Source organism: Dermacentor variabilis, chromosome 8, assembly GCF_050947875.1.
Source record: "Dermacentor variabilis isolate Ectoservices chromosome 8, ASM5094787v1, whole genome shotgun sequence".
In the NCBI taxonomy this organism is placed as follows: Eukaryota; Metazoa; Arthropoda; class Arachnida; order Ixodida; family Ixodidae; genus Dermacentor; species Dermacentor variabilis.
This window is the reverse complement of record NC_134575.1, coordinates 13,080,491-13,107,640: the sequence shown is the minus strand read 5'-3', so window position 1 is coordinate 13,107,640 and position 27,150 is coordinate 13,080,491. Positions and strand designations below refer to the sequence as shown.

The window sequence follows — 27,150 nt, the reverse complement described above, 5'->3', positions numbered from 1 at the left end:
ATTACATGGTTCAAGATTTGATGGAAATAATATGGCAACTCTTTTGGTCGATGCCAAAGTCTGACAGCAAAAGTGATTAGGGAGAATCAAGGAGAAGGGCAGGTTCTAAAGGAAACACCCTTTAGAAGTTGGGAAGGCCAGCAAGTGATTACTTAGAGCTTTAAGTGGCCAAAATAACTCTTTATTATTTGGCCTCAGCATTTCTGCTAGCTAATAAAGCAAAAATGAGATATCCACCCAATCGTAGCGATTGCTACAAAGGAAACCTGTACAGGTTCCTCGAAAGAAAAGCTTTGCAATTGAACAAAAATACGTCAAACTCTTGCCTTTGGCTTGAGTTACAACTATTACATCATTCTTCCTAGCTGTTCGATCACAATGGCTTCCACATTAAAATGGCCCACAAATCAGTCTGCTGTTTCTATTCATGCAGAAAGTGGCCGGGATAATGTAAAAACCCTATTCCAATTATTGTTTGGGCGGTTCTTTGGCGACGTTATCACCAGAATCACTCGATCTTGAGTGGTGGATGATAAAAAATAATAGAACCGAGAAAAAAGACATTAATTTATACCGTCGATGGGCAGGGTGGGTTACACTTTTTAAAGTGAATAATCTGGAAACGGGCATGCAGATACGTTATGCTTAAGGAAAAATTGGTGGCGCATCCATCCCTTGAAAATTATTGGCGACGTTAATGTAATTAGCAATCTATCTGGTGACAGGTGTTTAATTGTGCAAACCACAGCGTTGAAATGTTTTATATGTTTTGATAATTATAAAGAGCAACACGTACTCAGTGGCACATATATCCAGTGACTCAGCCTGGCATCAAAAAGGTTCGTCGAAGAGTAGAACACACACAGTAGTACATAACCACCGACGCAAGTTTTTGGCATCGAAAAAGTTCACTGAAGAGTGGCAGCAGATACCCAGTGTTGGTGTGAAAGAAAAACAGTTACGTGTGGGCATAGATGGATACCAGAAAGTTCACGAAGTATCCAATGAATGCTAATCACATTCAAATATTGGACTCTGAGAAATGAAAATTTCTCGCAATTTCTTCGCATATGAGAATTTTATTTAATCACAACGTGACATGTCTGTGGTGTAAAACAAGCAGCAATTCTGCATTTACAGTTCTTACTGAGCCGTGGGTGCAGCCCGGACTATGCCTGTGGATAGGCACGGTGGTGCATGCTGTTCGTGGAGGTCGCAAATGGATGAATCGCGCTCGGTGAACATGTGAAGCCAGTTGCTTTGTCATTATGTATAGGCGTTCATGCTCTACTGGTGATGTCGTGAAAACCCTGAAAAGGGACAGAGCTGTGTCAATTGAAGTCATAGCGCTGGATTGACACGTACAAGAAAGACAACACGACGTGCATTACAGAGCTGAGGCACACAGACGGTAAAATTTTTCACTGCACATTAGTACTTTCAAATGTATAAAATAGGAATAAGAAAAGAACACAGATATGAAGAAAATGTTGTACTAATACTGCGCGTCTTTTCGCTGTATTTTATTTTTGGACTGGTGAGTAAACTGCACTGTGAACTTAGCATGGTTACTTAAAGAGGCACTGTAGGAAAATATTAATAGCTACGATGACAGATCACAGCATTGAAGATATCTCGTTATGCACTGTGTGCCAATGGAAAACTTTACTGAAGAAAGCATGTCTACCAGTAAACATGTCGTAGATACAGATGCATATCATCCACATGTCGGCCTTAATACACTCAACTTTTACGCTCGCTTGTAATTTTGTGTTGCATGCCCTGCCAGGCAGGAATGGGTCAACTAAGGCACAAGGTGGGAAAAATAAGGCGCCACAATTCCAAAAATAGTGCTGACGGAAGTGCATGAGGGAGCAACATAAACATGTTATTCTTTGAAAAGAATAAAATTGATGGTAGTGGCAAACTGCACTTCCTTTCGCTCTCAAATGCAAGGTAATACTATTTTTACTACGATTGCTTCAATACAATTTACGAATTATGAACTGGCCATAAAGAAATGGCACTTTTGCCTAAAGAAGCGGCACTGAAAGCAACAAGGTTTGGCATTCCACTGAAGGAGTCTCGGAAAGTTGGCGTGATGAGGAGCACCGCCATCGGCGTGCAGATGTCTCATCTTGATAGTGCACGCCACGGTGTGGTTTGCACGGTGTGGTTTGCACACAGCTGCTCAGCAAGAATGCTACTGTGTGTGGGCACAGCGCTCAAAAGTTGCTTTGGCCAAGTTAAAAGGCACTGTGGACTATGTGATAAGATGAAAATAACATTGCTTAAAAAATAGAAACTGTCCTTCCTGTCCTGCTGTCGTTCCTTCAAAGTATTCTCTTTCCCCCTAAGCGCCAGAAATGTCTCAAATGTCTAGGTTCAATCTAGTAAGGCCTTCTGCATTATGTGCTGGCTACACTCAAACTGGTCTTCGTGCTATAGCTAAATTCTTTGAAAAAAAGAAGCACAAGTGCTTTCACAACATGAATTTCACTGAAAGCATGTCTGTAATCTACTCTTATCCCATTCCATGCACCCTCACGGACAAGGCATTGGGTTAACCACGATGGTGGCAATATTGGTTACATACACATTGAAGAACCTGGAAATTGTGCAAGAAATCAACAACCGCTTGCGGTAAAAATTAAGCACCTGTCAGGCTTACCATGCTGTTTAGCAGCAGATGAATGGATGAGGAATGGAAAACAGCAGGGATGCCACAGGCAAGGTGGCATGAGGTTGAATGATGAATTGATGTCTACATGCCAAGCAGTTTCTCAATCGGCTCATACTTCCAGGCATCCTCCTTGAGCTTTTCGCTTATTGCTCGCAACTTTTGGAGCCTTTGTTCGTGCAGTTCTGCAAGACGTCACACATAAAAGCACCACCTATAAAAACAGGTTATCAAATAGCACATAATAAAGTGGGCCTTTTATAAATATTCAAATCAGCTTCCTCACATGGTGCTAATTCCTTTCATGGCCACTATTGCCGAGAAGCTGACACTCAAACTTCGTGAGCCACTGGTTGCGTCTAGCATGATGCACGCACAGTCAGCCACAAAAGCTTATGGGTCACGAGATTTGTGATAAAGATGAACGTTCTCAATGCCTCAATTTCGCTACTTCTACCAAGCTGTAGTCATTTCTGTGACATAAACAGTGATCCATTAAGGTAAAGAGTCATGCCTTAGCACAGTAGAAATTAGCATTTGTCATGGAACCGATGTGGCATAAATTTTGCGGCAAACTGCACGTGTGGTTGGTCATTACGTGTGCTCGCCACTTAATGGCTTGCCCCAATACTATACTTCTGCTCTACCCTAAATAAAAAGCACACACTGCATCAAAACACGAGACTGAACAAGATCCACCATGAAATTTAAATTGTGGTAACAAATCGGTGGTTTAGCCCAAAGAACAGTTATGAACATAACACAAAAGATGCGGTCAATGTACTCGGTTTGAGCAGGAGAGTGCCACAACTATGGCAGTGTGCAAGCTCGGCTTCTGAGGCACTGATTTTGAGCATGAAGCTGACAAGGATCGCATGCTAAAGGTGCTAGTACAAAACGACACGTTTGTAAGCACTGCCCACATTATGGAAAGGTCACAGTCAGGTGTGTTGACACATGCGACGATGATGGCGCAGTATCACTTTCAAATGCCCATCCTTGATCCTCAGATCACCAATCTTTACTTAAGCATCATTATTTGCACGTTTTTCCCATCCATGAAGTCAGAAGTATTTGCCCGCTTTACTGTCATTGAAATCAGAAACATGGCTCATCGAAAGCGACGGAGGCGATTTGTTTTACCTTTCTCCAATGAGCTCTGGCTGACTTCGACATCGTGTTCAAACTGTATGCCCGCCTTCGTTGATAGTAGGTCGGAAGTTTTCTGAGAAGCTGCGTGTGAAGATAATTAAGCCTGTTAGATTAAATGCGATATGAACGAAACATTGATTTGATGTGAATTCATTCATGACAATCAATCTTCATCAAAGCAAAACGGGACAGAGAATCACAGGGAGATAGAAACTTGGAAAAGGTGATTAACACATTTGAACAAGTCAGTTCCGATGTCCTTTGCCTCCGCACTGACGAAGATAAGTTTCCTTGTCGAAACGTCGGGAGGCCTTGTTAACGAATGCACTAATTTCCAAAACGAGTGCAAAATTCACAAAGCACGAGTTACACAACGTAATTCACACGCAAAATTCAGACAAGAGCTGCGTCAAGTTCACAGACACAGATGCTTTCGCTCTTAGGAGCAATCTGTATTCGTAAGTTCACGATCAAAGGAGAGGCGCGTAATCTAGCCAACTGGACTCCGTTGTTCAGTTAAAACAAAGCCGAGATCGGCACCATGCATCATGATTTGATATGCCACTAATGATTTTTCATGCTCAAGAATTCAGATATTAGTCACTGCACACTCGAGATGACCGCTGACGAGAAGATCAGAGGTCCGTCAGTTGCAAAACGTGCCTCACCTACTGTGCCGATGACATACTGCGGCTTCTCTTTGAACAAGACCTTGCGGATATCTTCATTAGCTGAACGTGTGGCCATAATTTAAGCAGCAATGAACACGGTTGTTACGCTGCGATTGAAAGTTGACTACCACAACTAGCAACTATACGAAAAAAGAAACATGTCTCAAACCAATGCCTTTTTTTTCGAACTGTGTCAAACTGGCACTGCTAGTACAATCACTGGTACAATCTACCCAAACCAAAACAAAAAGCCGCTGGTGCGACAGCCGTTTTGAAATAATGGTTTCGTATGTCAAAATATTGCTGCCTATGTTGTTTAGGCACTATTCACTACAAATATTGAAGAATGACATTGCAAGTATCTTCTAAAGGCATAAGAAAAGCTTACTTTTGTTTTATTTAAGGTAAGTTATACGTTTTGTATCCGAAACTGACGTCAAGTGAACAAGAACATCACTACTTAAACCATGACCTAAACCAAGATGGCCACCCACAGGTCGTCCCAACGTTTGGTCGTCCGTAGTTTTGAACCGTAGTTCTTGTACGCAGGTAAATTAAAAGTGCTGTTAGCTGCGCGCTAAAGTCAGTCACAACTATTTCAACTGCACGTCAGGGTGACCCACTCCACCCAGTCGCTTGTGTACTGCATGCCGACTACTAAGCGCGCGTCAAGCATGGACAGCACCGGGTACGATTCGTCGGCCAGCACGCAGTCAAATCAGTCATCGGCGTCGGCGCTTCGGGGTACGTTTTATGCTGTGTACCTTTACACCAACAGGTAAGCCGTCTGCGTTAGCATCTTCGCTTGTGTATAGGGTACTTCGCAAAAGGCTGTCGTTTTTTAGATTCTGGCTTGTAATGTTTATCTCCCCTATGAACAGTCCCAAAACACAGCAGCAACAGCAGTCCGAAACCGAAACTTCGGCGGATGAAGCTTCGCAGAAGCTTGCGGCGACGAAAGCACCCAAGTCTCAGACAAAGGAAAGGTGAGTTCATTTCCTCCCTGTAGTAGTGCGATAACACTATAGACGGATGTGTTCACGTTTTAGTCACTACCGATCGCTGGGGTCTCAGAATTTCCGCCGAACCCGCGAGTTTTTGCCAGGCCCCTGTTGCGGGTCTTCCATGCTGCGCTTATGCTTGTAGGCACTGTTCTCTCTTCTTTTGCGACTCTCACGCTGGATAAAGGCTGGTCTGAGTGGCAGTGTCAAGTCCGAGACAGTGGCACATGGATGGGTTCCGGCACATTACCTGTAAAATTAATCTAAGAAAGCTTTTCTTGCGCTCGAAGTGATAAGGAGTACTGATGCTCACGTTGGAGGAAAAAGCAACCGCTGTTATCTCCATAAAGCAAACCCTGAAATCGTATTAACACGCTAAGCTGAAGGAAGTGAACATGTATCGTTTTGCAAATGTTTAATGAAGCGCTTTGTTCTTACTCGGCTCCGATTAATCACGGTACAATCTCAGTATGACAACAGTTCTGACTGGCAGCGTTCGTGAAAATTAAGCAACAATTGCAAACGTGTGACATTAAAAAAACATTTTTTTACAGCCTGTCTTTGCTTGCCACTGACCTTGGTGCCATTGCTGAGACGGATCTTCGCTGCTTCCTCATCAAGAAAGTGGCACGAGACTTACAGGACACGAGAGGCAATGTGGACTCGATGGAAATGACGTACGTTTTGCTTCTAGCCGCTTCGTGGTTAAGTAAAAAATAAATTGCCAATAAGTCAACTTTCAATGCGTTTCCAGGAAGGAGTATAATTACATTAGCTATTTAGTCCTTTTTTTTTAAGCAGTCGTTTGGACTGCTTATTCTCTCACCAACCTCCGTTTCCTATGTAAGAAATGTGAAAAAAAAAAAGAAAACAAAAAAAACAAGGGGGTGTCAGCTCAGTGCGTTTTTATGTGGCAGACCTCACATGGTATTTGGTACTGTTAGTTTGTTGGTTTTAATCACTTGTAATCTTACGTGGTGTAACCCCTCCTGCTGAGGCCAGTTTCTGACCTGCAGTATTAACTTTCTTTGCGAACACTCCTGGACTTTCCTCACCGTGGCTTCTGCGTACTGCTGCTGTTCTGCCGAATAGTTCATACATTAAAAAAAATAATAATTTAAGATAGGAATTAACGGGCTGGATGGTAGGATTGAACCGTGGTCTCATAGCGCAGCAGTTCAGTGCACTAACTATTAAGTCACAATATACTTTTCTTCTCTCTTCATTGTTTAGTGCATCTATACTAATGTGCCAATGCCAACCAGCTCTTTGAAATGATCACCACATGTGTCAGATTGCGTAGTGAGCATGCGTGAGAGCACATGGGCCAGTTTCTGTTACATCAAAAGATGCAGAAATGAAAGGGGCAAATAATAGCCTCTGATTAAGTGCCTCACAAAAGCTTTGCTTCACATGGATTCTGAGATGTGCATTGGATCTACATAATTTCTTTTGAAATAAATAAGTATGTGTCTTGCTGTTGGCTTGTTTATAATGTTCGCTGAATAGTGTTAATATGAATTATACAACATTTATTGCAATTTCACGAATGAGTGGCATTGCCACTAATGTCTTGCTGTTGCCCTATTCACAATGTTTTCACTGAGCAGCTTCGGTGAGAAGACGACTGGCACAGCAATGTGTTTCCATCAAGCTTTCACAAAGGAGTCTTCAGACGTAGAGAAAAAAGAGCAACAAGCGTACGTGTTGTGTTTTATTGCTCCCGATGATGGCACCTTGGACTTGTATCCTTTGCACAGAATTAATATTGAGCATGCTGTACAGATATGCAGTCAGCAGCCAATTAAAATAACTCCAGCACAGACCTCTGGTGCACTATGTGCCATATTAAAGTATTGGTAAAAACATCCTATTGCAGCATGAAAACCGACACTTTTCAGCCTATGCAGTCATTAACCCCTTAACTGCTGATGACAAGTTAACTCGTGAACTTTCTGCAGTTTTTGCACATGTGTATATGTGGAGTTTCTTGCAATTTTGTCAAATAAATAATCCGTGATGAACAAATAACTGAAAAGAAGTGCTACTATTACCACGCCCCAGACATAACACGACTTAGATAGATGAGAACCAGTGTGACTTTGCACCATGACCCTAGAGACTATGTGGCACCTACCGCACGCTGAAAATCTTGGAGACAATGTACTGGGATTTCTGTCACATTCGCTAATCACCAAATGCACAAATGCATCATCTGCATGCTATTCAAGTGCTGCTAATAAAAAAATTGAGACATTTACCAGCCCTGCAACTTTGCCAAGTTTGTTTCAATAGTATTTAGTGTCATTTATAACCAATGTTTAGACAAAGTGAAATTTCATTCCAGTTGGCCTTTAAGCAAGGGGCCTCTCAACATGGTGTCGCATGGTACCGAGCATGCTAAAGCCTCGCACTTGAAGTGCCCTATTGGTTTGTTGTTCAACTGATGCAGCTGGCAAACTGAGCTTTATGGGGTGCTAACATTTACTCACAAATTGGAAACTTGGAAGTCGCATTGATAGCATTATTCATTTGTAGGTCGTGTTAAAAATTGCTTCGACTGTGAAATTGTGAGATTCAAACCTTTTGCAGTTGTGGCTAAATTAAGATGTTTGATGGTGGTGGTGGCCAGGTCTAAAGCACAGTGAAATTACATTTTCTTGCAAAACATTACTCTGTGTAAAATGGCTTCTTGTTGGTGACAATGGCTAAAGTTAGCATTGGTGTGATCAAACTTTAGCGTGAACTATGCCATGTGTAGAATGTGTCAATGTTAAAATATTTTATGCTGTCATGTTAACTCTCAATGTCAACTGTGGTCCAACCTCGTTATAAAGAAGTGCCGTCCAACGTGAGAATACCTTTTTCATGTCCAATATTCATTATAAGCTTATATTCGTTAAGTGCTGATATCAACAAGAAACAGTTTATATTTACTTTGGCGTACCTGACACTTTGTTATAGTCATGTTTGTTATATCGAGGTTTTGTGGTATGTCAATCAAAAAGATTTTGTGATATCAGGTTATATCTTTCGTCGCTCATGTAGTTGAACATAAAATGCTTGGTTAGCTTGGCCATTACCATATAATATGTGAATACTGAAAAATTTTACATGAACCTGTGACCTCCTTAGTCAGTGCAATATACATAGATGTGGTGAAATTCATTTATTGATGTACGAACCTTTAACCAAATAATGAGCTTTTTATTTAAAATGTTTCCTTAACAATGTTAAACTAGGTATTGCACGGACCTGGAACGCTTTGGAAAGTCACTGCTACCGCTACTAACAAATTCGGTGCGTGTGACAACAGCATGCAGAAAAGTCTTTCATTGCAAATAACTACTCACTGAAAGGTGACTGGGTAAAGTGAGCACAAGCAAATAATTCATCAAGACAAGTTCCAGGAAGTGGTGTGACCTGCCAAAAAATTTCCTTAAGCAAACTGAACATTTGCAGTGTGTCTTTATATGCGTCTTGACAAATGGGTGAATTAGACAAACTGATAAAAGAACAGGCCAAAAATTGGTCATGATATTTGATTACAATTAATTGTATCATTGATAACAATGCTACCTTGGGATGGTGGTCAGTTTTCAAATTTTCTTCCACTTGTAATCATTGCTTACCTGGGTCATCCAGAAAAAAAAAGGAAAAACATACATTTAAGTACACCGTGCCCATCAGAGAAGTGAGCTGCTGCAGGGATGTGATTGTATTCTCGGTCAACGACTTTCAGTGAAACAATCACTTTCGTGCATTTTGGCGCTGTACACATAGACTAATACAGGCAGTAGTGCTCCTGGCAGTGGGCAAATGGAACATGCTTGGCAACTGGTGAAAGTGATTGCATCTGCAAAAGCGATTGACCGAGGATGGCGCTCTTCAGTCCTCCTGCTTCTTAGCACATAGAAGTCTGGACAAGCCAAGCAAACACCTATTACAAATATTTCATCGAACAAATTGGACCACAGAGTTCAGTCTTGTTGCAAAATTTTAGTAATAAAACAATGATGAGCAGAGAAGCTTTTTTTAAGTGTTTCATTTAGAGATCTTTTTAAAGTTTGAAGTTTAAATGCAGTTCACTGTAGCTGGAAAATTTATACGTAGCAATCAACCGTCTACGGAAAGCTTGCACCCTCTGTGGCTTATTTTATCCTTAAACAATAATTGTCGTCTATCTTGAGTGCCGTTTCTCTCTTTAATGCAGTTGGCCGGTATTTCCCGGTCAAGAACAGTCTGCGTGTTATTAGTGTAACATAACATTCTTGGCAGGTAAGTAGCAAGCACACACAGTTTTCAATAAAGGAAACACAAGCTAGACATGATTATTGTTTGGGAACAAAATACACCTCAAAGGGTGTAAATCTTTTGTAGATTGAAGATGTCTATTGTGTGACTATAACTTCAAGTTTAGTGACACTCAGGTTGGCATTGTTGTTCTGCAGGAAGTTGACTTCAAGTCAACGTTGACCAGCTCACTGGAGGAGTGGCACTACATTTGTGTCCTCTATACAAACCGCTGTGTGGAGGCCTTTTCTGAGAACATCGCAGTGCTGCTGCAAGCGGTACTGTATAATCATTATCACTTATGGGCATAAGAGTCTGCTTCAAGTCCTTTCCAAAGGATTCTGCTATCATATTGTCACATTGTAGTGATGGTGAAGGACTAAACACTGCCAAAATTGTGGGTTGTAAAATTGAATTAAGAAAAAAAAAATATTTTTTTGAAAAGAAAACCTGCAAAACTGTTAAAGAGCTAGTGTGGTCCACTTCTTCCACAGCACAATAGCTTTCTTCAAGCACAGAAAAAAAGTGCTATGCAAAAAATAACACATCGCAAAACAACTGGAAGTGATGTTTTCAAATGTTCTGTACAGATGTAGCATTGACATCATTGCCATTAGGATAAAATTAAAGAAGCTTATTAATTTATCAGTGTTAACCACTCTATTAATAGAAACACAAAGAAATAGGCTTATCCAGGATGTTGCGAACAACACATAGTTGGTGTCATCTGCACAAAAGGCTTCGTTTTATTTAGGAACATGGTCCATGTTAACTGGGACACCCTATATATTATTTCCCTGCAAAGTTAACTCATAATGCGGCCTGGAATGATCTCTGAAAGCTGTCCGTTTGCTAGCTTGGGTGCCATCTGCAAATCTCTTATTTTTCTGTACTGGTACCTGGTCTCCCAAAAGCTTTTGTGATTGCCCGCACAATAACAGTCTCCCCTGTAGTTTTTCACTGGGCTGCTACTTCTGAAATTTTGTAACACTGTTTGAAGCCGATGCTTTTCAATGTACGATGCCAACGAAGGTGTGATACTGCAGTTCACACTTCTCTCTTCAGGCCTTGAGTGAGGCTCCAGTCAATGTCACAACTGGAAACTCTCGGGATAAAAGCGACGTTGAAAAGTGAGACATTCCTTCTTTTACCCACATTCTGGACATCACATGTTCAGCCTAGTTCTCTTTTGTGTTGCACGGGGTCCATTTCTATGAAGGTATAGGATTTGTAGCTGTAGGACTTGTCCTAAAGGATTAGGATGTGCAGGACATCCATTTCGTGTTGTACAAAGCAATAATGCAATCTTAAAGGCCTAATGCAAGAAAAAAATTTAGACCCCGTAAAAAGCGTACTTTCACATGTTGACTAGGCTTTTGTTAGTAGTTCGACTCTGGCTAATTTAAATCTTTGGTTAATTTGATCCTTACTGAAGGTCCCACCTAGTACCCATGCATCTTTTCCGGCCTAAACGCTAGTTGTTTTGGTCCTATAATTGGATTTCGCCAGATGAACTCGAATCTGACTGGTTGGCATGTACATACCTCGTCGCCATGGTGACTGGAATTGCAACGTCCTTACTGGCAGCATCTGTCTTGGCAGAGCTTAGCGGACAGTGAACACGTGCCACCCCCTGTTGGAAATGCCACTTTTCAGCCTGCCACAGGAAGATGTTCAAGCGAAAAAGGTAGCACACAATGAGTAATTACAGTATTTACCTGATGATGATGTGTGCTTTTTTCTTACAATAAATGTGGTCCGAAAATTACCTGCACGGTGCAGTTGGATATGAAACAAAAACTCCATTTGCCATATTCGCAACCACTGATCTGTATTCATAGCAGCCTGCAGTCAGAGCCAGTGTCATCACCACTGCGATCAAAAAATGCTGAATCGTGTACAATGCTTGATGACACACTGCTTTCAGTCTTTGATTGTGAAGGCTGAAAAATAAGATTCTAAGATAATATATTTAGCATGCTAAGCTAGTGGCAACAAGTAGCGTCATGTGTCTGTGGCATTCCGAAGAGTTGCATGACAAACTAGCAAAGTGCTTAGTTTAGGTGATAGCCACCATCCCATTTGTGATAGTTGCACAGTCGTTTGTGAAATTTAAAATATCAAACACACAACAGACTGTAGGGAGGACTTGTTGTCATTCATAGACAGCGATAAAGTTTTCTCTGAAGGTATGGCAAGTGGCATAAGGTTTAAATAAATCTATATTCGGTGAAGGTAAAGTTCGTATGTTTCATCTTTCTTTATTGCCAGAATCTGAGACATGCTGCGTTTCTCTTCTGGAAAACTCAAGTGCACCCTCGGTTCCTCCTTTGTGTAGGCGCTCTAACATCATTTCTACATTATTTTTCTGCTTTGAATGCATACAGGGTGGGTGCGCGTTCAATTTGGAGGTGTGTTAGTATCGGGCAAGTACTGTTAAACAAATCAGCGATATGTTTCGGCATTTTTTTTCTGCTTCTTGTTTAAGTCGACCTGCTGGATAATTAGGCCGATTTCATCAGTGCCATCTGAGTTGAATATAGTGAAAGTCAACTGTAGTATTAGAATTTTTTTTAATGTTCATACAAATTTTAAAGATTGCCTTTGGTGTACAAGACAAATGTACTCGTTGAGCTAGAATACTCAGAGGCAGAAATCACTTGCATAAGAAATCAAATACGTAAGTGACCAATTACCAAAATTAAACTTACCATACATACTTTAGAGCGCATGTTGCAATCTTCAAATTGGAGCCAGTGAGTCTTCAAGGCACATTCACTTGCAATGAAATTTGAAACTAGCATAAGTTTTGAGGGAAGAACTGTCAAACCTATGGTAAAAATGCCCAGTTGTTCAACTTACTTTTTTGACAAAATGCCTTTTTGTGCATTGAAGCACAGAAATGACTGGGACGCCAATGACGCAGCCATTGCATAGCTTGTGACCACTGCACCTGACCCATGAGGCTGACTGAACCTTCAGTCAGTGACTTGTGATACCATGTGACCACTACTTATTACTTTTGCTGTGTAGATAGCATGCTCATCAACACACCCTACATCAAGAAGACAAGCTGCTCCAGGCACGCATTTTGAACTGATTACATTAAAGATGATATGACTTATAATTAGTTGTGCATTTGAGGAAAGCTAATAACACATTGTCCTTCAGAGTCCAAAGCTGCCTAAAAATCAAGAAAAAAAGAAAAGGGAAAGACACTCAATATACAACATTATTTTGCCTGTGCCTCTTTAAGAAACTGGCTTCACTTTTCCTAATGTCTGTCACTGGTGTATTTTGTTGACAGGTTTATGGAGGCCTGCAACCTTCATGGGCTCGAAAGCCAGAAACGAGGCCACGAGGAAACCGAAAGTGGCTGTCAGTCGCCAGCTGCCATTGAGATCGTCTCTGAGGATGACTGCCTCATTGCTCGAAATGCAGGTTGGTTCCTGCTTGTCAAGACATTGTAACCACACAACTGCTTTTTCATGTTTAGATGGTTGTCTTTTATGACAAAATTGAATATTGTTAAAAAAAAGAGACTGATATGTCAAGATAGAGTAAGCAAACATGCTAAATGAAAAGAATCTGATCATCTGACGGGACCAGAAAGGATTTGAAGTGGTCCACACACGCAACCTGCCTGCATGACTGTGCTTGGAAACTGCCGAGCTGTTATTTTTCCTTAGATGGGCGAGTTTCTGCTGAGCGCAAGTTGATGGGTTGCCCCCGCTGCGGCGGCTGCATTTTGATGGGGGCACACTGCAAAAAATGCTCACATGCTTAGATTTAAGAGCATGTTAAAGGCACACTAAAGGCAAATATTAAGTCAAGCTGAAGTGATAGATTAGTGCTTGAGAATCTCTAAGGTATCGATATTATCGCAAACAGCCTTAATAATGGAGAAATTGAGGTAAATGCATGACATGATTAGACTCCCCCAGGACATTCAAGCACTTGCCTGATGATGAAAACCCGCGTCAGTTAAATTCTGCCACTAGTATTCAACCACTCATTGCACAAAACGTCCTCGTATTGTATTATAAGACGGAATAAAAATGCTACTTGTCCAGTTATATTTCATGTTTTAGATAAAAGAACTCATTGCAATTACCCTTGACAACGATGTGGGCAGTCGAGCGGTTTCGTTTTCTCTCGACTACACGCTGCCCATGCTTTTGCATTTCAGTAGTTATCACGTAGTGCTGCACTGGTTTTGCTGGCTCGCGAAACTCGCACAAGCTGCAAGTAGCAGAGAATTCAACTTCCATGTGATGTCGCGAGATGCCCGAACGGTCTACACCACTTGGCCAAAAAGCAGCTGCAGCGGAGAATCCGCCGTTCTGGTTTTATCTGTCTTGGCTTGGTACCACCGTCTGTCAGATGCCGTTTCACTCACCGAAGGCAGCAAAGGGCGGTGATGGCGTATGCAACGTCACCATTCCCCCGGTTGGGTGGCGGGAGACTTGAATTTCGAGAAACGTATTTGGACTCTTCAGATGCAATTTTCTCACAAACTAGGTATTTTCTTGGCACAAAATGAGCGTTGCGAGGTTTCTGAAATCGTGTTTAAACAGTCCATGTTGACTTAGTATTAGCCTTTAGTGTCCCTTTAAAGGACACCAGGTGATCTGAATTAATCTTGAGCCCTCCACTGCACTGTCTCATAGCCATGGTGCTGCTTTGGTTAAGTCCCATGAATCAATCACTAAATCAATCAATTAACCAAACGAAGAGCGACATTGCTTTTGTGCGTTCATGCCAGTCTAGGTGATCTCTCTTATTTTTCAGCATTTTCTAAACCGCTTTTGTCATAAGAGGCTCCGTGGCTGCTGTTGTGTCAGCAAAACGCGCATTTACCACAGGTGTCGGAGCAGAGCTGCTGATGCGGCTGGCTAGAATTAGGAGTAATAATGGCAAAATGTAGTGTTTGTTGAAGGAAGGAGGAGCAAACTATTGCAAGGCGGAGAGATAAATTCATGCAGAAACTATTGATGATGATTAAGTAACCAAATAGCAGGCAAAGGTTTTGGCGGAGCCATCAGTGATGTCAACTTGTTCCTGCCTAGGTTCCCACTAGTGAGTGTCCGTGAAGGCAGGAATAATTTTGTCAAACAGGAACCAAAGCTAATCGCACCCAATTTATGAAATGGTGGTTAGATGTGCTAACTGCCCTGCTTCAAATATTAGCAAAACGCAATCTTTGGGGAGTTGGTGCAACCTCATTTCGGTAGAACAGTGCAAAAAAAGACAAACAAAGATTTCTTTTTTCATTTTGTGTTCTTGTTTCCCTTCGTGTTGTTTTAGGGAGCTAAAGTGGGGTTCAGTCTGTGTTGGCATCTGATTCAGATCACTTTGGAATTCATGGGGCTGCAGCTTCCTTTTTATGTCCATTTATGATACTAGTTGGCTTCAAGAAGAGGTTGCCATTATAGCCAATCAGCTCAGCTGCACACCCAGATTTATGAATTCTCAGGAGCTCTTTCGAGACTACATACTAACATTTTTTGCTGTTTCTTTGCAGACGCCTCACCATTCTGCCAGCGTTGGGCCGCTCGGCTGGTGAAGTCCAAGGATGACGGGCCACTGGTGCTTCGTCGTATTGTAGAAGGATTTAAGATTCGTGTGAGTGTGCATAAACAAACTCCTGAAAAGCTCTTTACATATTGGCTTTTGTTCACCATTTGTGACCTCATTCTTTTTTTCTCGTTCTGGCCTGAAGAACAATATCTATATTTTACTCTATATCTCAGTATAATAAACCCGTGTAAAACAAATTATCGCATATAACAAAGTAAGTTTGAAGTTTGGTTAGTCATGCTTTATTTAAGTGGAGCAGTTTTGTGCTGTAACAAAATTGAAAATGCAGGATTCGACATGGTATGACGCTTATAGCAAAGCAACATTTCTTTGCACATGGCTCATCATATGTGCTCTCCTAGCAGAAATGTCAAATGCACTTGCTGGTTTATTTTTTAGACATCTGATTTTTCTGACCTGCCCAATTATTCAGAATTCTTCAGGGTACTGTCCGTCACCAACCCCTAGAAGCAATGTATTCTGCAAACCTAAATTTCAAATACCACACGGTGTGTTGCACAGTTTTCTGGATATGGGGGGCCCCGCATGGCGTGATGCTGCAGTAATGCTGGCTGCGAGCAAAATTTTTTGACTTGTCACCAAATTGCAACTTTGGTTGCCCACTCTCAATAAAGTGGAAGTGGTTAGGCCTAGTGGTTCAGGCGTTACAGCTGACAAAAAGTTGCCAACAGAGTAGCTGAGGACGAGCCTTTGCAGGAAGCTCACTGTTGATATGTTTTTACCGCATCGACGATTGAACGTGTGATCACACGCATGGGGCTAGACTGATGGCCATAGTGGCAGAGTTCGGGACCATGTGTGGCCTCCTCCATATCTGAAAAATAGGTTGACAACTTACTCAGCAGAGGGCAACTTGTGAATTTGCACATTCGAGATGCATGTGCACATTTTGGCCAACATGCCGATCATGTGTGGTCAGCACGTGTGTTTGCGTATTAGCGCCCATGCAGAGCATGTGTAAAGTATGTAATTTTGGTTCCAGCACTGCTAGCCACCATCAAAATCTACTGGAGACCCTTTGCTGGCCTTGCATTTGCATTTCTTTTGCGTTGATCTGATCACACTTTCTTTCTTTTTACAAATACAGGTTGCATGGTTACAACGAGTATCAGATATAATAACAAAGGCATTTTCATGTCCACTGTGACTTCGTTATACAGTGAAACCTCGTTAAACTGTAGTTGGCCGGAGCTCGGGAAAGGTACGTACTAAACGGTAGTACTGTTTAACCGAATAGCATGATATCGCCCACTTACCTGTCGAAAACGGAACTCAGAGAGAGTGCGATGAAAGGGGAAAAAACATGCAGTATTTATTCACTTCGCGCGACAAAAGCGTTATTTTCGTTTGATGCTGCGGCGGCCTAGCACGCCGACGACAGCGGCCTCAAACTTACTGAAGCTGTGTGCCAGCTTTTCAGCCAGCCCCCTCTTCTCGGCAAACACTCGCATGGCAGATTCCTCGTTGGCGTTACGTATTCACCGTGCACGTGCGCAGTAGTGCTGCAGAAGTTCCAGGGGCGCCTTTTTCATTACGGGTGCCGGAGTTTGGAATAATTTTCATTTGGAATAGAGTTACGTTATCGCGCCCCTATTGTCGTCGCGACGATTGCATTCACGAGGCTGACGCAACGCGCAGCTTATGCCACTGTCGGGCCTGAATCGCCCGTGCTATCGCTTTCCGTGTCGTCCTCGTCACTGTCGCTAGTCGACACTTCGGCAACAACAGAGGCAACGATGGCGAAAAGTCGAACCTCGTAGCCGACATATCTTCGCGGTCGCAGCAGCACTGCCGAGCAACTTCTTCGCATTCCAAATGCCACACACTGTAGTCAACAGCAGATCCCTGTTGCGTGTCAGCGCCGACTTCTTCGTGTCACGTTCGATAGCTTCGGAACGACGCGAGTGCCCGCTTGCACGACGCCATAACGCTCTCTGGCACCGCGTCGAAATGATGTTGATGTTGATGTGGCTTCACGCGCAAACGCACAGGGCGCTTGGAGGCCGTTGTTCCGATCTCTGAGGCGTGTTGTTCTGCCAGGCCGCCCGATGGAGACGGCGCAGCGCCGTGTTTGCGCGACGAAAAGTTCAAACGCTACGTTTTAACCGATGCGTACGCAGTAAGCTGGTACGGTTTATGCGGATACGAAACACATTATGTTCAATGGCCGCTGAGTCGGGGATTTGACTTTACTACTTTTAAAACGAAACTACTGTTTAAGCGGGTACGGTTTAACGAGGTTTTACTGTATTGAGATTGCAATGTATGCAAGTATGACCAGAGCATCAAAATTAGCTTTATGTTATCTACTCCTGCTAGGTGAAATCTGAGCCTGTTAGAGGTAAAAATTTTGGGAAGTGAACCTTCTTATACCTCATGGCAACTTGTAAAGTGGTTTCACATTTTGGTATGGAAGAAATTATGCTTGAAACTTATGCAAGTGAATGGATTCAATCTTTCAGGGATCTTCATTGGAAGCTTAGGTCTCCAGATGAGACAGAGTGACATGCTGACATATTGTCGTCAGACAACTAGTACTACATGCAATACCTAAGTCCACCCATCTCTTGCATAAGTGTCCTGTCCCAGTTTAGGAGCCTGAAAAACTGAATTGTCACTAAGTCATGACAGCAGACATGTTTAGGAGCTTTGCTCAACTGGCTGTGCTTATCAAATAATGACCCTTTGTGTTCAGTTGAGGCAGTTATAGAAAAGTTTTGGAGTACAATAGAACCTCTATATAATAATCATGAATACAAGGTTTGGCAGTAGTGCTGGATCTGCTCGCTGAGCTGCCAGCCTGCACTGTTAAGTATAATGGACTCTTGGCTGTGATTTTGTGGCACTGCCTTTTCCGACGCTATTTTTTTTTGTGCTTTGTCAGTGATCAGGGCAATGTTTTTGCGTTATCAATGGGTGGTGTATGGTGGATGGATACGGTCAATGATAAGAGTCGCGTAGAATTTAGCTGTAGGTATCGCTACAAAATTGCAGCCCATGTTTCTGAAAGCTTATACGTAACATAAAACAGGTCCAGTTGGACATATGAAATCAACCTTTATTTTGACAGGAACAGTCAGAAATGAACATGTGTCAACATCTTCTAAATTGGGGCATCCAGAAGTCTGTTTTTAAGAAGCATGAGTGCTCGTTTTGGAGTTTAACAGTAGAGGTGAACATTGTTAGTTTCTCAATGCAATTATTATATAAGTAATTAATTACTTACCCAAAATTCAGTTCACTTACCAGTATGAATGGTGAGAAGTTTGTAAGCAGCTTCACTGTGGCTACATATTTCACTTTTTTATTGCAGACCATCCAGAATCTGAACCTTGTGAAGCGGCTTGTAAAGGAGGCAGAAAATGACCACTATGCCTTGTTTAAGTAAGTGGCTGTACTATGCTTGCTTTGTTGCTGCACGAAATTCTGGCTGTGTTTTTGTACTGTCTAGGCTGTATTGCATTGAGAGCACATGCATCAGGCATCTTAGAGTGTTTTGATCAGCACATACCTATTTTAGCATTACTGTTTTAGCTAGATGTGGTGACGTAGCCATAAAGAGCAACACTGGTAGCGCCATCTTTTGGCACCATTCTGAGCACAACCATGTGGGCTTCTTGCATTGTGTAGTCCTGTCTGACCACATTAAAGCTTTTGCAGCAATGCTGGTTTCTAGTATCACACCTTTCCCAGCCAAGAGGTTTCACATAAGCGAATATTCCAGCTCATTCTAGTTCGAAAATAATGTCGCCAGGTGTCACAGCTCGCATTGCTGTTTGAGTTTCCATCCCAGTATTGCCCTCAAACATATTGCTAAAATGTAATTGCAGTAGCTCTCTCTACTGTGGTATCAGGGAATGCCCATTGCTTTGGAGAGGTACCAAACTGGTTGTTACGTGATACAATACTGAAGGCAAAGCAATGCATCAAGAATGTGGGCCTGTCCAGTGTGTGAAAATCCAAATTTTTTATTTTTTCACACGGTGTTAAAACACAAAATTCAATTTTGCAGTGCATACCAGTTCCTGAAGAAGTGTGGCTACTGGGAAACTTTGCTTCAGCGAGCCATCAATGAAGGTTCAGTGGTGGCCACACCCGATGGTCGAGAGGTCGTCGACCTTCTCCAGGAACGGCTAGCAGCTAATGCCCTTGCTGGAAGCCAATTGCCAGTCAGGAATTCTGCCTGATGATTCCATTAAAAAAAATAAATGTTCACAGATGAAAGGCTCCTGCTTCTTCCGTGCTGTGGAATTTGCAAAATAAGATGATAGGTGGTGCAAATCTCATTTGAAAGAAATAAAATAACAGAAGTTTACAGGACACTGGTTCCATGGCAATTTCGTATTTGTTTTCTTGAGGCATGGTGCTTTTAATTTAATGGATCACTAAGTTGGTCTCTAATGCTACTGAAACTACGAACTTGAATCTAATGTGGCTCAGGCATTGTGGGAATCCAGCTTTTTCAAAAATCCTATGTCCTGTAAACTTCTGTGGTCAACTGTACATGCTGGTTAGACCTTTGGTGACCAAGCATCCTCTTTTCCCTAGAATAATTACACTTCTTTTTTATTTGTTTGCCTGTGTGTCATTATGACTGTCCTTGATGATACATTCATTTTTGTGGAAATGTGCGTAGTGTTCAGGTCCAGCCTTGAGGAGAAGCAAACATGTAAACAGTAGTGTGGCCATCCACTATAAATGTGACACTTAAAGATGCACTGTCTGCAAAACATTTAGTGACCCATAGTTCAATTTACACCGCTTGTTGCGCAGGAGGAGGAGGAATAAACTTTGTAAAAATGAGCCGACGGTGAAGTCGCCCGACGTGGGCGGCATCCCTAGTTCAGGATGCCATGGGCCAGAGTTGATAGCACAGCAAAAAATATTCCATAATAAAAAAATGAATGTACCGAGTCACAAGCCTTTATTCAGGGGCGGTCCAACTGTGCCATTTGTGCCATTTTGCTACAATTTTACTTGCCTACTCCTGGCTGCGCTCACTCAAGTGCCATTTGCGCCAACTGTGCAAAAGTGCGCTATTTTCACATTTTCATGGCAATGCAATATTTTCCGTAGGGTTATGCAACTATACCCAGCTAGCTAAACATATCTATTTGTGAACACCGAAAAATTCAGTTCGCAACTCTTATCTAGTACTCTATTTTTCGTATATTTGGTGAAATACTCTGCTGAGGTCAATGCACTGCATGCAGGCTCACTACGGGGCTCATTTGGTTTCGGGACAAAATAAAATTTAATGTTAGAGTTTTTACATGGTGAAACCGCAACCTGATTATAAGGCATGCCTGTCCTGTTACAAGGGTCGTTCAGGTCATCAGCTCCAACTGAAACAGTTGCTATACCTTTTTTTATTTGCAAGAACCCCTGTATATACCTGTATATATACCTTCACCATTCAAGTCGTCGTGCATGCGACACAACCAATGATAACTATATCGCTACCTGCGTGAGATGATGCCCCAATGCGCATGTTTGCACCTACACACGTCTGCAATCGTAGCTTTCTGCAGACATGCGTAGGCGTGAGCATGCACGGTGGGGTATCGTCTCGCGCGGTAGTGATATAGTTGTCATTGGTTGTGACACATGCGGCACGACTTGAATGGTGAATGTATATATACGGGGGTTCTTGCACATAAAATTAGTTGTAAGTAGCGTGTCGTTTGTCTTCTTTTAGCAATTCCTACATGTGCCCAACACCGACAAAGGGAACGGCGACAAAAGCAGCGCCTATGTGCGAGGACATAGGACCGATTAGCTGCTGGACGGCACGCAGGTCACCTCGCACACGCGTGTTCATGCCACATATTCATGCGTTTGCACATACAATTTGGAACATTTTGTCAACTTCTACGCACGATTGCAGTACTTGTCGGCCCCGACGGTTGTCAAAAACATGTATGCATGAACTCGGAACCGACGGTCAGTAAGCCACTCATACGAGCATATTAGCGGCAAGATTTCCGTGACGGCTTGTGGAAAGCTTCCCGGTCACATCGGCACACTGCCTTGGCCGTTAAGCGTAATCGGTAGTGCTTTGAAGGGTGATCTGGCGTCGGCAACAAAAGTTAACGGTTTTACGCCGAATCGACTCGTATCTATTCGCGGCGGCCACATGACACACGGGAAGCCGACAAACCGCCTCACAACGAAAGCGAGTGTACGAGATGGTACGAACAATTTTCTCCAACATCATCATCTTTGCGACACACCGCATGGAGGCATCTCATCTTAATTGGTGCTGTTCATAGACGCAGTCTCGTCGAGCTTTTAGCATTGTTATGGGTGTAATACACACTTTGTGTAGTGCAGTAAAGCACATCAAAGCACATATGTCATTTGGGATGCGAATAGCACTTTTGCCATCAATTTTTATCTTGTGCATAACGGCGCAAATTCAGGTACAGTCAGACACATTTGTAATTTTATGCCTGTCTCGCTCCCAGGCACATATCTTTGTTCTCGTTAACCTACAAAATTAGGTCCCTTGCCTACCCAAATAAAATATTATGCGTGGCTCTGCTATCGCAAACACCAGAGAACAGTGGAGCTGGGGGAGGGCCTGTAAGCTATTGCGAAACCGCGCACAAGACACGCGAGCGCCGGCAACGCGTCCCTACGGCGTCCACCAAAGGCGTGAACTACGGCGTTCGCGATTAGCGTGGCCAACGTCAGTAGACGCCGCGGTTGTCTCCACTCTGTACGGAGCTTCGGGCGAGGAGGACATCGAGGCACCCTAGCAGCCGCCGGACAGGTGTGCCCCTCCTCCATCGCCTGACCAGTGAGAAACTCTATGGCCTGACCCCCTTGCTAGGGTGTACCACCCGTCTCGCGCGCATGCGCGCCGCTTCTCCCCCGCTAGGCTCCACCTACTCTCGCCGTGTCGCTATGCTGCGCGATGCTATTTTTATACTCTGCTTTCACTCTCTCTCAGCTCGCCCCAGCTCGGTGAAGCTGCGGACGCAATGAAAAACCGAGCGAGGTTTTAACACCTCCACTGTAATATGTTCGCAACATGCCGCGCATGTTATACATCCGTGGGAAGGCAAACTTAATAGGTCGCTCTTCGCTTTGTGCCTTGCTTCGCTGTTGTGGAGCAACTACTGATTACACAGTAATGTTTCGCCAAATGGCTACAGATTACTGCTGTACTACTCCAAATGTTCCAAAAAGACCAATCTTTCTGCTGTGAAACTGCTTCAAAATGCTGGTGTGGCTGCTCCTAAACTGCTTCAGAACATTTCCCTGCTTCAAATCCTAACCTGGCTGAACCACCACTGTTTAATCCCATAGGCAGTGACATTAGTCGAAAACTAAAAAGGGGGTGGGGGGGGGGGACTGTCGTGAACTTATAGAGGTAATAAAATTCTGTAGGTGGCCTCTTTATTGCGCTTATTCAAACCGGCGTGAAGGTCACCTTACGCCCGACCTGGCTCAATTTCATAACAGAACGAAAAATTAAGCGCAACCTCTTTCAAAACGTGCCGTACACAAGCGAGTGCCAAGTGTATACAGCTCTAATAGAAGCTGTGATGCGAGGAGTTGCGAACATTGAATTATACCTTTTGTATTTAGCGCAACTCGGGTTGAGTGCGGAAAAGAAGACAAGATGACAGGATGGGCGCTATCTTTTGTTGCTTGTCTTATTCTCATCTTTTACACTCAAGCCGAGTTGCGCTAAAAACAAGATCGCGCCTTACCAGCCTGCCCAATCGACCACCCTTATTGAATTAAACGCGCCGTGCACTTGACCTCTTATGGCCGGTGTCAAGGTCATAACGTCGGCAAAGCTTCAATGAATAAAACAACTGTCCTGCCACTGGGCCGATATCGCGTTCTCGGATGTGCTCGACGGAGCGCACTGCAAGCGGGTGCTAACGCTGAGATACATTTTTTAGGCATTGACGTACAAAAGCAAGTATTTGCCACGTAGGCCACGTAGCGCGGGACCGTCAAATATTACGCTCTACATAGCGTGCCATTGCCCGCCCGGACATTGTTCTAGTAGGTGGCTAGAATTTCATGTCACGCCAACTTTTCCGAGACGAGGGCACTAATGATCTTCATTCGTGTGTCACATAATAAACCCGTGCACTTTGATCGAACAACCGGCGCGGCTGTCGAGAATGTGCGAAGCGTGCCATGTGTCACGCAAGGTAGCGAGCCAAACGCGGTTCCACCACGCCTTCCCGTCAACCGATTCCGAATATAACATAACTGAATAGCGCAATGCCTGAGTGTTTTCTGGTATGACCAACTACGCGAAGGAAAGATAGAAAAAAAGAAGAAGTGGTTGAATGAATGACAAGGTGAATGAATGCCGTCGAAGGCAACAAGGCACGAGGCCTAGCACAATAAGAAGACAGGTTCACTCCCAATTCCGTCCCGACTCCGGGCAAATCAGATTGGTCAATTTATTTTCTTTCTGTCCGAAAAAAGGGGCGCATAGAAAAATATTACGTCAACAGTGCGTTCTAGGCAAATGCAGTCCGTACTTCATTCGTAGACGCACGGCTCGATCTGGGGGGTCCAGCAGACAAGTTCGCTCTCCTTGAACCAGAGCGCAATCTCCTTCTCGGCGCTGGCGACGGAGTCGCTGCCGTGAACAATGTTGCGGCCCACCTGAACGCACAGGTCGCCGCGAATGGTGCCGGGCTTGGACTCGAGCGGGTTGGTGGCGCCGATCATGTCGCGCCCAGTCAGGACGACGTTGGTGCCCTCCCAGACCATGGGGACGACGGGGCCGCTCTGCATGAACTTGACCAGACCGCTGAAGAAAGGGCGGCCAGCCAGGTCCGAGTAGTGCTGCTGGAGCAGCTTCTCGTCGGCCTGCATGAACTTCATAGCGACGAGCTTGTAGCCGCGCCTCTCGAAGCGCTGGATGATTTCGCCGACCAGACCGCGCTGCACGCCGTCGGGCTTGACCATGATGAAGGTGCGCTCACGGTGGGCCATCTTTGCGGAGTTTTGTGTTGTGCGGGAGTTTGCGGAAGAGTGGGACGGATACACCCGGCACTGCCTGTGGTTGGCGAGCGAAAGGAACCGGCACGTTGTTCGACACAGGAAATCCGCCCAGTTTTTTTGTCAGTACAGCGTGGACGTACGGACGGACGTCTTTCCGGCTTTCCGAACGTCCTTCCGGATTTAGTTGCGTAAGTTGCGGCATCTGGAGATCGCAATACTAAGCTGCTCCTCCTCCTTTCTTTTGCATGGCTTCCGAGATTGCATTTGGGCGGGTTGGTAATCTTGGAGGCTACGTTTTTTGTGTCAACGTTGCTAGATTAATTAACGTGGTTTTGTATTTCGTTTAGAAATATTTTTGTTCTACCGTTTACTACAAAATTTCAAGACTAAGTACAATTAAGCATAAAATGAATAAAAAAGCTCGCGGTAACTTTTTTACTGGACCAAGACATCATAATTGTTTTATTTTCCTTTAAGCTTTAATTTATTTCGTAAGTGACGCCATCTTGAGGATTGCATCGCAAGCGATAGGCGCGCGCTTTTCAAGTTAGTCCGTGATTTCCAGTTTGATTTTCTTGCCGAAATCCAGGAAGAAGTCATCATTGTCTGCTGACTATGCTTCACAATGTAGGGGGCGTGAGGTTAACTGAGTGAGTGGGAGTATCGTGACTAAACTTGTTTTGTTGGTCAGTTCTATTGCGTCTTTCTTTCAGCAGTACTATGCTGATGTATCATGCTACTAAAGCTGTAGTCACAATAAAAGCTAAAATGAATGAATGAATGAATGAATGAATGAATGAATGAATGAATGAATGAATGAATGAATGAATGAGGAAAAATTCCTGCACCTGCTTATTCACATTTCTTCCAGAAAAAGAAAATGTTTATGTGTTAATGCCTAACTACTGATTCCCTTGGCGTTTTCTGAAATATTCGTACAAGGGGAAGATTGTTTTAAATACATTTTTGGTGCCATAAACTGGACAGCCGGCAATAAAGCTTTTAGGTGTCTGAAATAGGTACCATAAAATGTGGAAGCTGACGAAATATGACTAAAGAAGTCCTTTGTTGCTTGTATTGCGCATCCTTACCCGTACCGCAATCCATGAAACCAATGGGATTTACCTGGACTGCAAGAAAATTATGTATTCGGAAACCACTTATCCGAAAAGCGTGCGGATTACGTCATATTGCTTACAAACCTTACTAAACTGTTTTCTGGAACAGAAAAAAGAAATATATAGAATTGATTGACAGGAAAGACAGAGAGGTCAACCTGAGCTAATGTGCTCTATAGTCTGCTACTCTGCACTGGGGAAGAGGGAAGGGGAGTGAAAGTACTGGGATGGATGGTGATGATAAGAGAAGCGGTGAGTGCTTTTCTGGCATAGAAAGTATATACTTGCAAAAGGCCGTGATTCCACATTCAGCTGCTGGACCGTTCCTTCAAAAGTTTGCATCGTACAGAAACTAAGCTCCTTTTGTGGTCACGCAGATTTCAGACGCGCTGGCATGCCATGCAACTACTCCACAGCGCTTTCCATTGTTCTCGCGCCGGTTTCGCGGCGCTGCGCTGCATACCTGCGCGCTTTGCCGCAGTGCATGGAGACACCTCGATAGGGCGATCTCTCGCCATCGCCTACAGGAAAGATCGTCTCGTATGTCATCGCTCGCGTTCTTACCTTGCACTTTTACAGGACCGCACTCGCCAAACGTCCCGGATGCAGAGAACGTCCAATCGGCGATGAAAACGTTGTCCTAGCTTTACGCTGGCCGGCCGCCGACATCTTAGCAAAGCGGGAGTTTGTCCCCATTTTTTTTTCCTGTACTGCTTCTCGACCTTCCAAGCCCCTTCAACGCCTGGGACCATCTTCAGCGGACTATGTCACTGTGGTTGTCGCTGAGTTGGGTGTTGCTGCAAGCCGGAATTTTGGTGTTGGCAGCGAACCTCAAGTGCGGATACTGGGTGAGCTCGAGACTTTACATGGTCACGTGTCTTGTTCATTAGCAACTGCGCTTCACCAAGCGGAACTTCGGCCTAGTTTGTCACGCATGAAAGGTTAAGCACAGCGGCCAAAGACAAAAGCAGCGCACGAAACTGCACAGTTTCGCGCACAGTCGAAGGTTCGCACCGAGTCTACACACGGTTGCCAAGACCTGTCGACTTGATGTATGTCAAGAGCGCTTTCGTTAGGACTTGACACTGACTCCAACCAAATAACTGAATTTTATTAGCCCAACTTTTCGGAGCCCATTCGGCTCAGTTATTCAGTTATTTGGTTGGAGTCAGTCTCAAGTCCTAATGAATTCCCCAACCAGACAGGCAATTCTGTCGAAATGTTTAGCTTCAAGAGCGCTTTCGTGGCTTTCTGTGTCATCGACGCGTACGGCGAGGGTCCAAGGATCTTCATTACCGAAAATGGTCTATAGAGTCCAGCTGGTTCAGTGCTGCCCGGAGAACTTCGCGCTCGACGTCGTATTGGGGACAGAGTAATTATAAACAACACTATATTGTGAACGTTCTACACTTACGACGCCGTGGAAACATTTCCGCGTAACAAGAATGAATATACCCCTAAACTTCTAGTTGTCAAAAAATATGATTCGCTTTAGCAAGTGTACACTTCACCTTCGCAACGCAAGGATGGCGGCCAAAAACGACGCCGCAAGCGGCTGCGCCCTGCACCAGTCCACGGTGATTGAGAACGCGCGCCATTTGTATTCTCTTTTTTCTTTTTTGGCACACTGTCGTTTATGCAGAAGCAGC

General features: G+C 43.7%; 4 protein-coding genes and 1 long non-coding RNA gene across 6 annotated transcripts in view; 2 read left to right on the top strand and 3 right to left on the bottom strand.

The window, feature by feature from the left end:
- Positions 1 to 26,189, bottom strand: part of LOC142589654 (uncharacterized) — a 43,071-nt gene extending 16,882 nt beyond the window's left edge. Inside the window, exon 1 of the long non-coding RNA XR_012829904.1 lies at positions 26,066 to 26,189. This is a non-coding gene — a long non-coding RNA (uncharacterized LOC142589654). The remainder of the gene's footprint in view (positions 1 to 26,065) is intronic.
- LOC142589650 (uncharacterized) lies at positions 504 to 4,737 on the bottom strand. The gene is made up of 4 exons (XM_075701180.1): positions 4,501 to 4,737; positions 3,824 to 3,913; positions 2,672 to 2,865; positions 504 to 1,310 (listed from the first exon to the last, which is right to left on the bottom strand). Exons 1-3 carry the CDS (start codon positions 4,577 to 4,579, stop codon positions 2,765 to 2,767), a joined length of 270 nt encoding a protein of 89 aa, XP_075557295.1. The 5' UTR covers positions 4,580 to 4,737; the 3' UTR covers positions 504 to 1,310; positions 2,672 to 2,764.
- On the top strand, positions 4,962 to 19,661 carry LOC142589649 (protein Njmu-R1-like). Of its 2 annotated transcripts, XM_075701177.1 has the most exons (11): positions 4,963 to 5,281; positions 5,385 to 5,489; positions 6,059 to 6,181; positions 7,115 to 7,249; positions 8,747 to 8,804; positions 9,956 to 10,075; positions 10,863 to 10,927; positions 13,105 to 13,238; positions 15,322 to 15,422; positions 18,712 to 18,782; positions 19,411 to 19,661. In XM_075701177.1, exons 1-11 carry the CDS (start codon positions 5,151 to 5,153, stop codon positions 19,583 to 19,585), a joined length of 1,218 nt encoding a protein of 405 aa, XP_075557292.1. In that variant the 5' UTR covers positions 4,963 to 5,150; the 3' UTR covers positions 19,586 to 19,661. The 2 variants fall into 2 exon arrangements, with proteins under 2 accessions (XP_075557293.1, XP_075557292.1); XM_075701178.1 differs by lacking the exon at positions 7,115 to 7,249 and having other exon boundaries at positions 4,962 to 5,281.
- On the bottom strand, positions 23,798 to 24,474 carry LOC142589652 (nucleoside diphosphate kinase-like). Its single transcript, XM_075701183.1, has one exon. It carries the CDS (start codon positions 24,372 to 24,374, stop codon positions 23,916 to 23,918), a length of 459 nt encoding a protein of 152 aa, XP_075557298.1. The 5' UTR covers positions 24,375 to 24,474; the 3' UTR covers positions 23,798 to 23,915.
- The window catches only part of LOC142589651 (lysosomal alpha-mannosidase-like), a 157,889-nt gene continuing 155,354 nt past the window's right edge, over positions 24,616 to 27,150 (top strand). Inside the window, exon 1 of the mRNA XM_075701181.1 lies at positions 24,616 to 26,349. Coding sequence (XP_075557296.1) covers positions 26,266 to 26,349 — 84 coding nt within the window. The 5' untranslated portion in view covers positions 24,616 to 26,265. The remainder of the gene's footprint in view (positions 26,350 to 27,150) is intronic.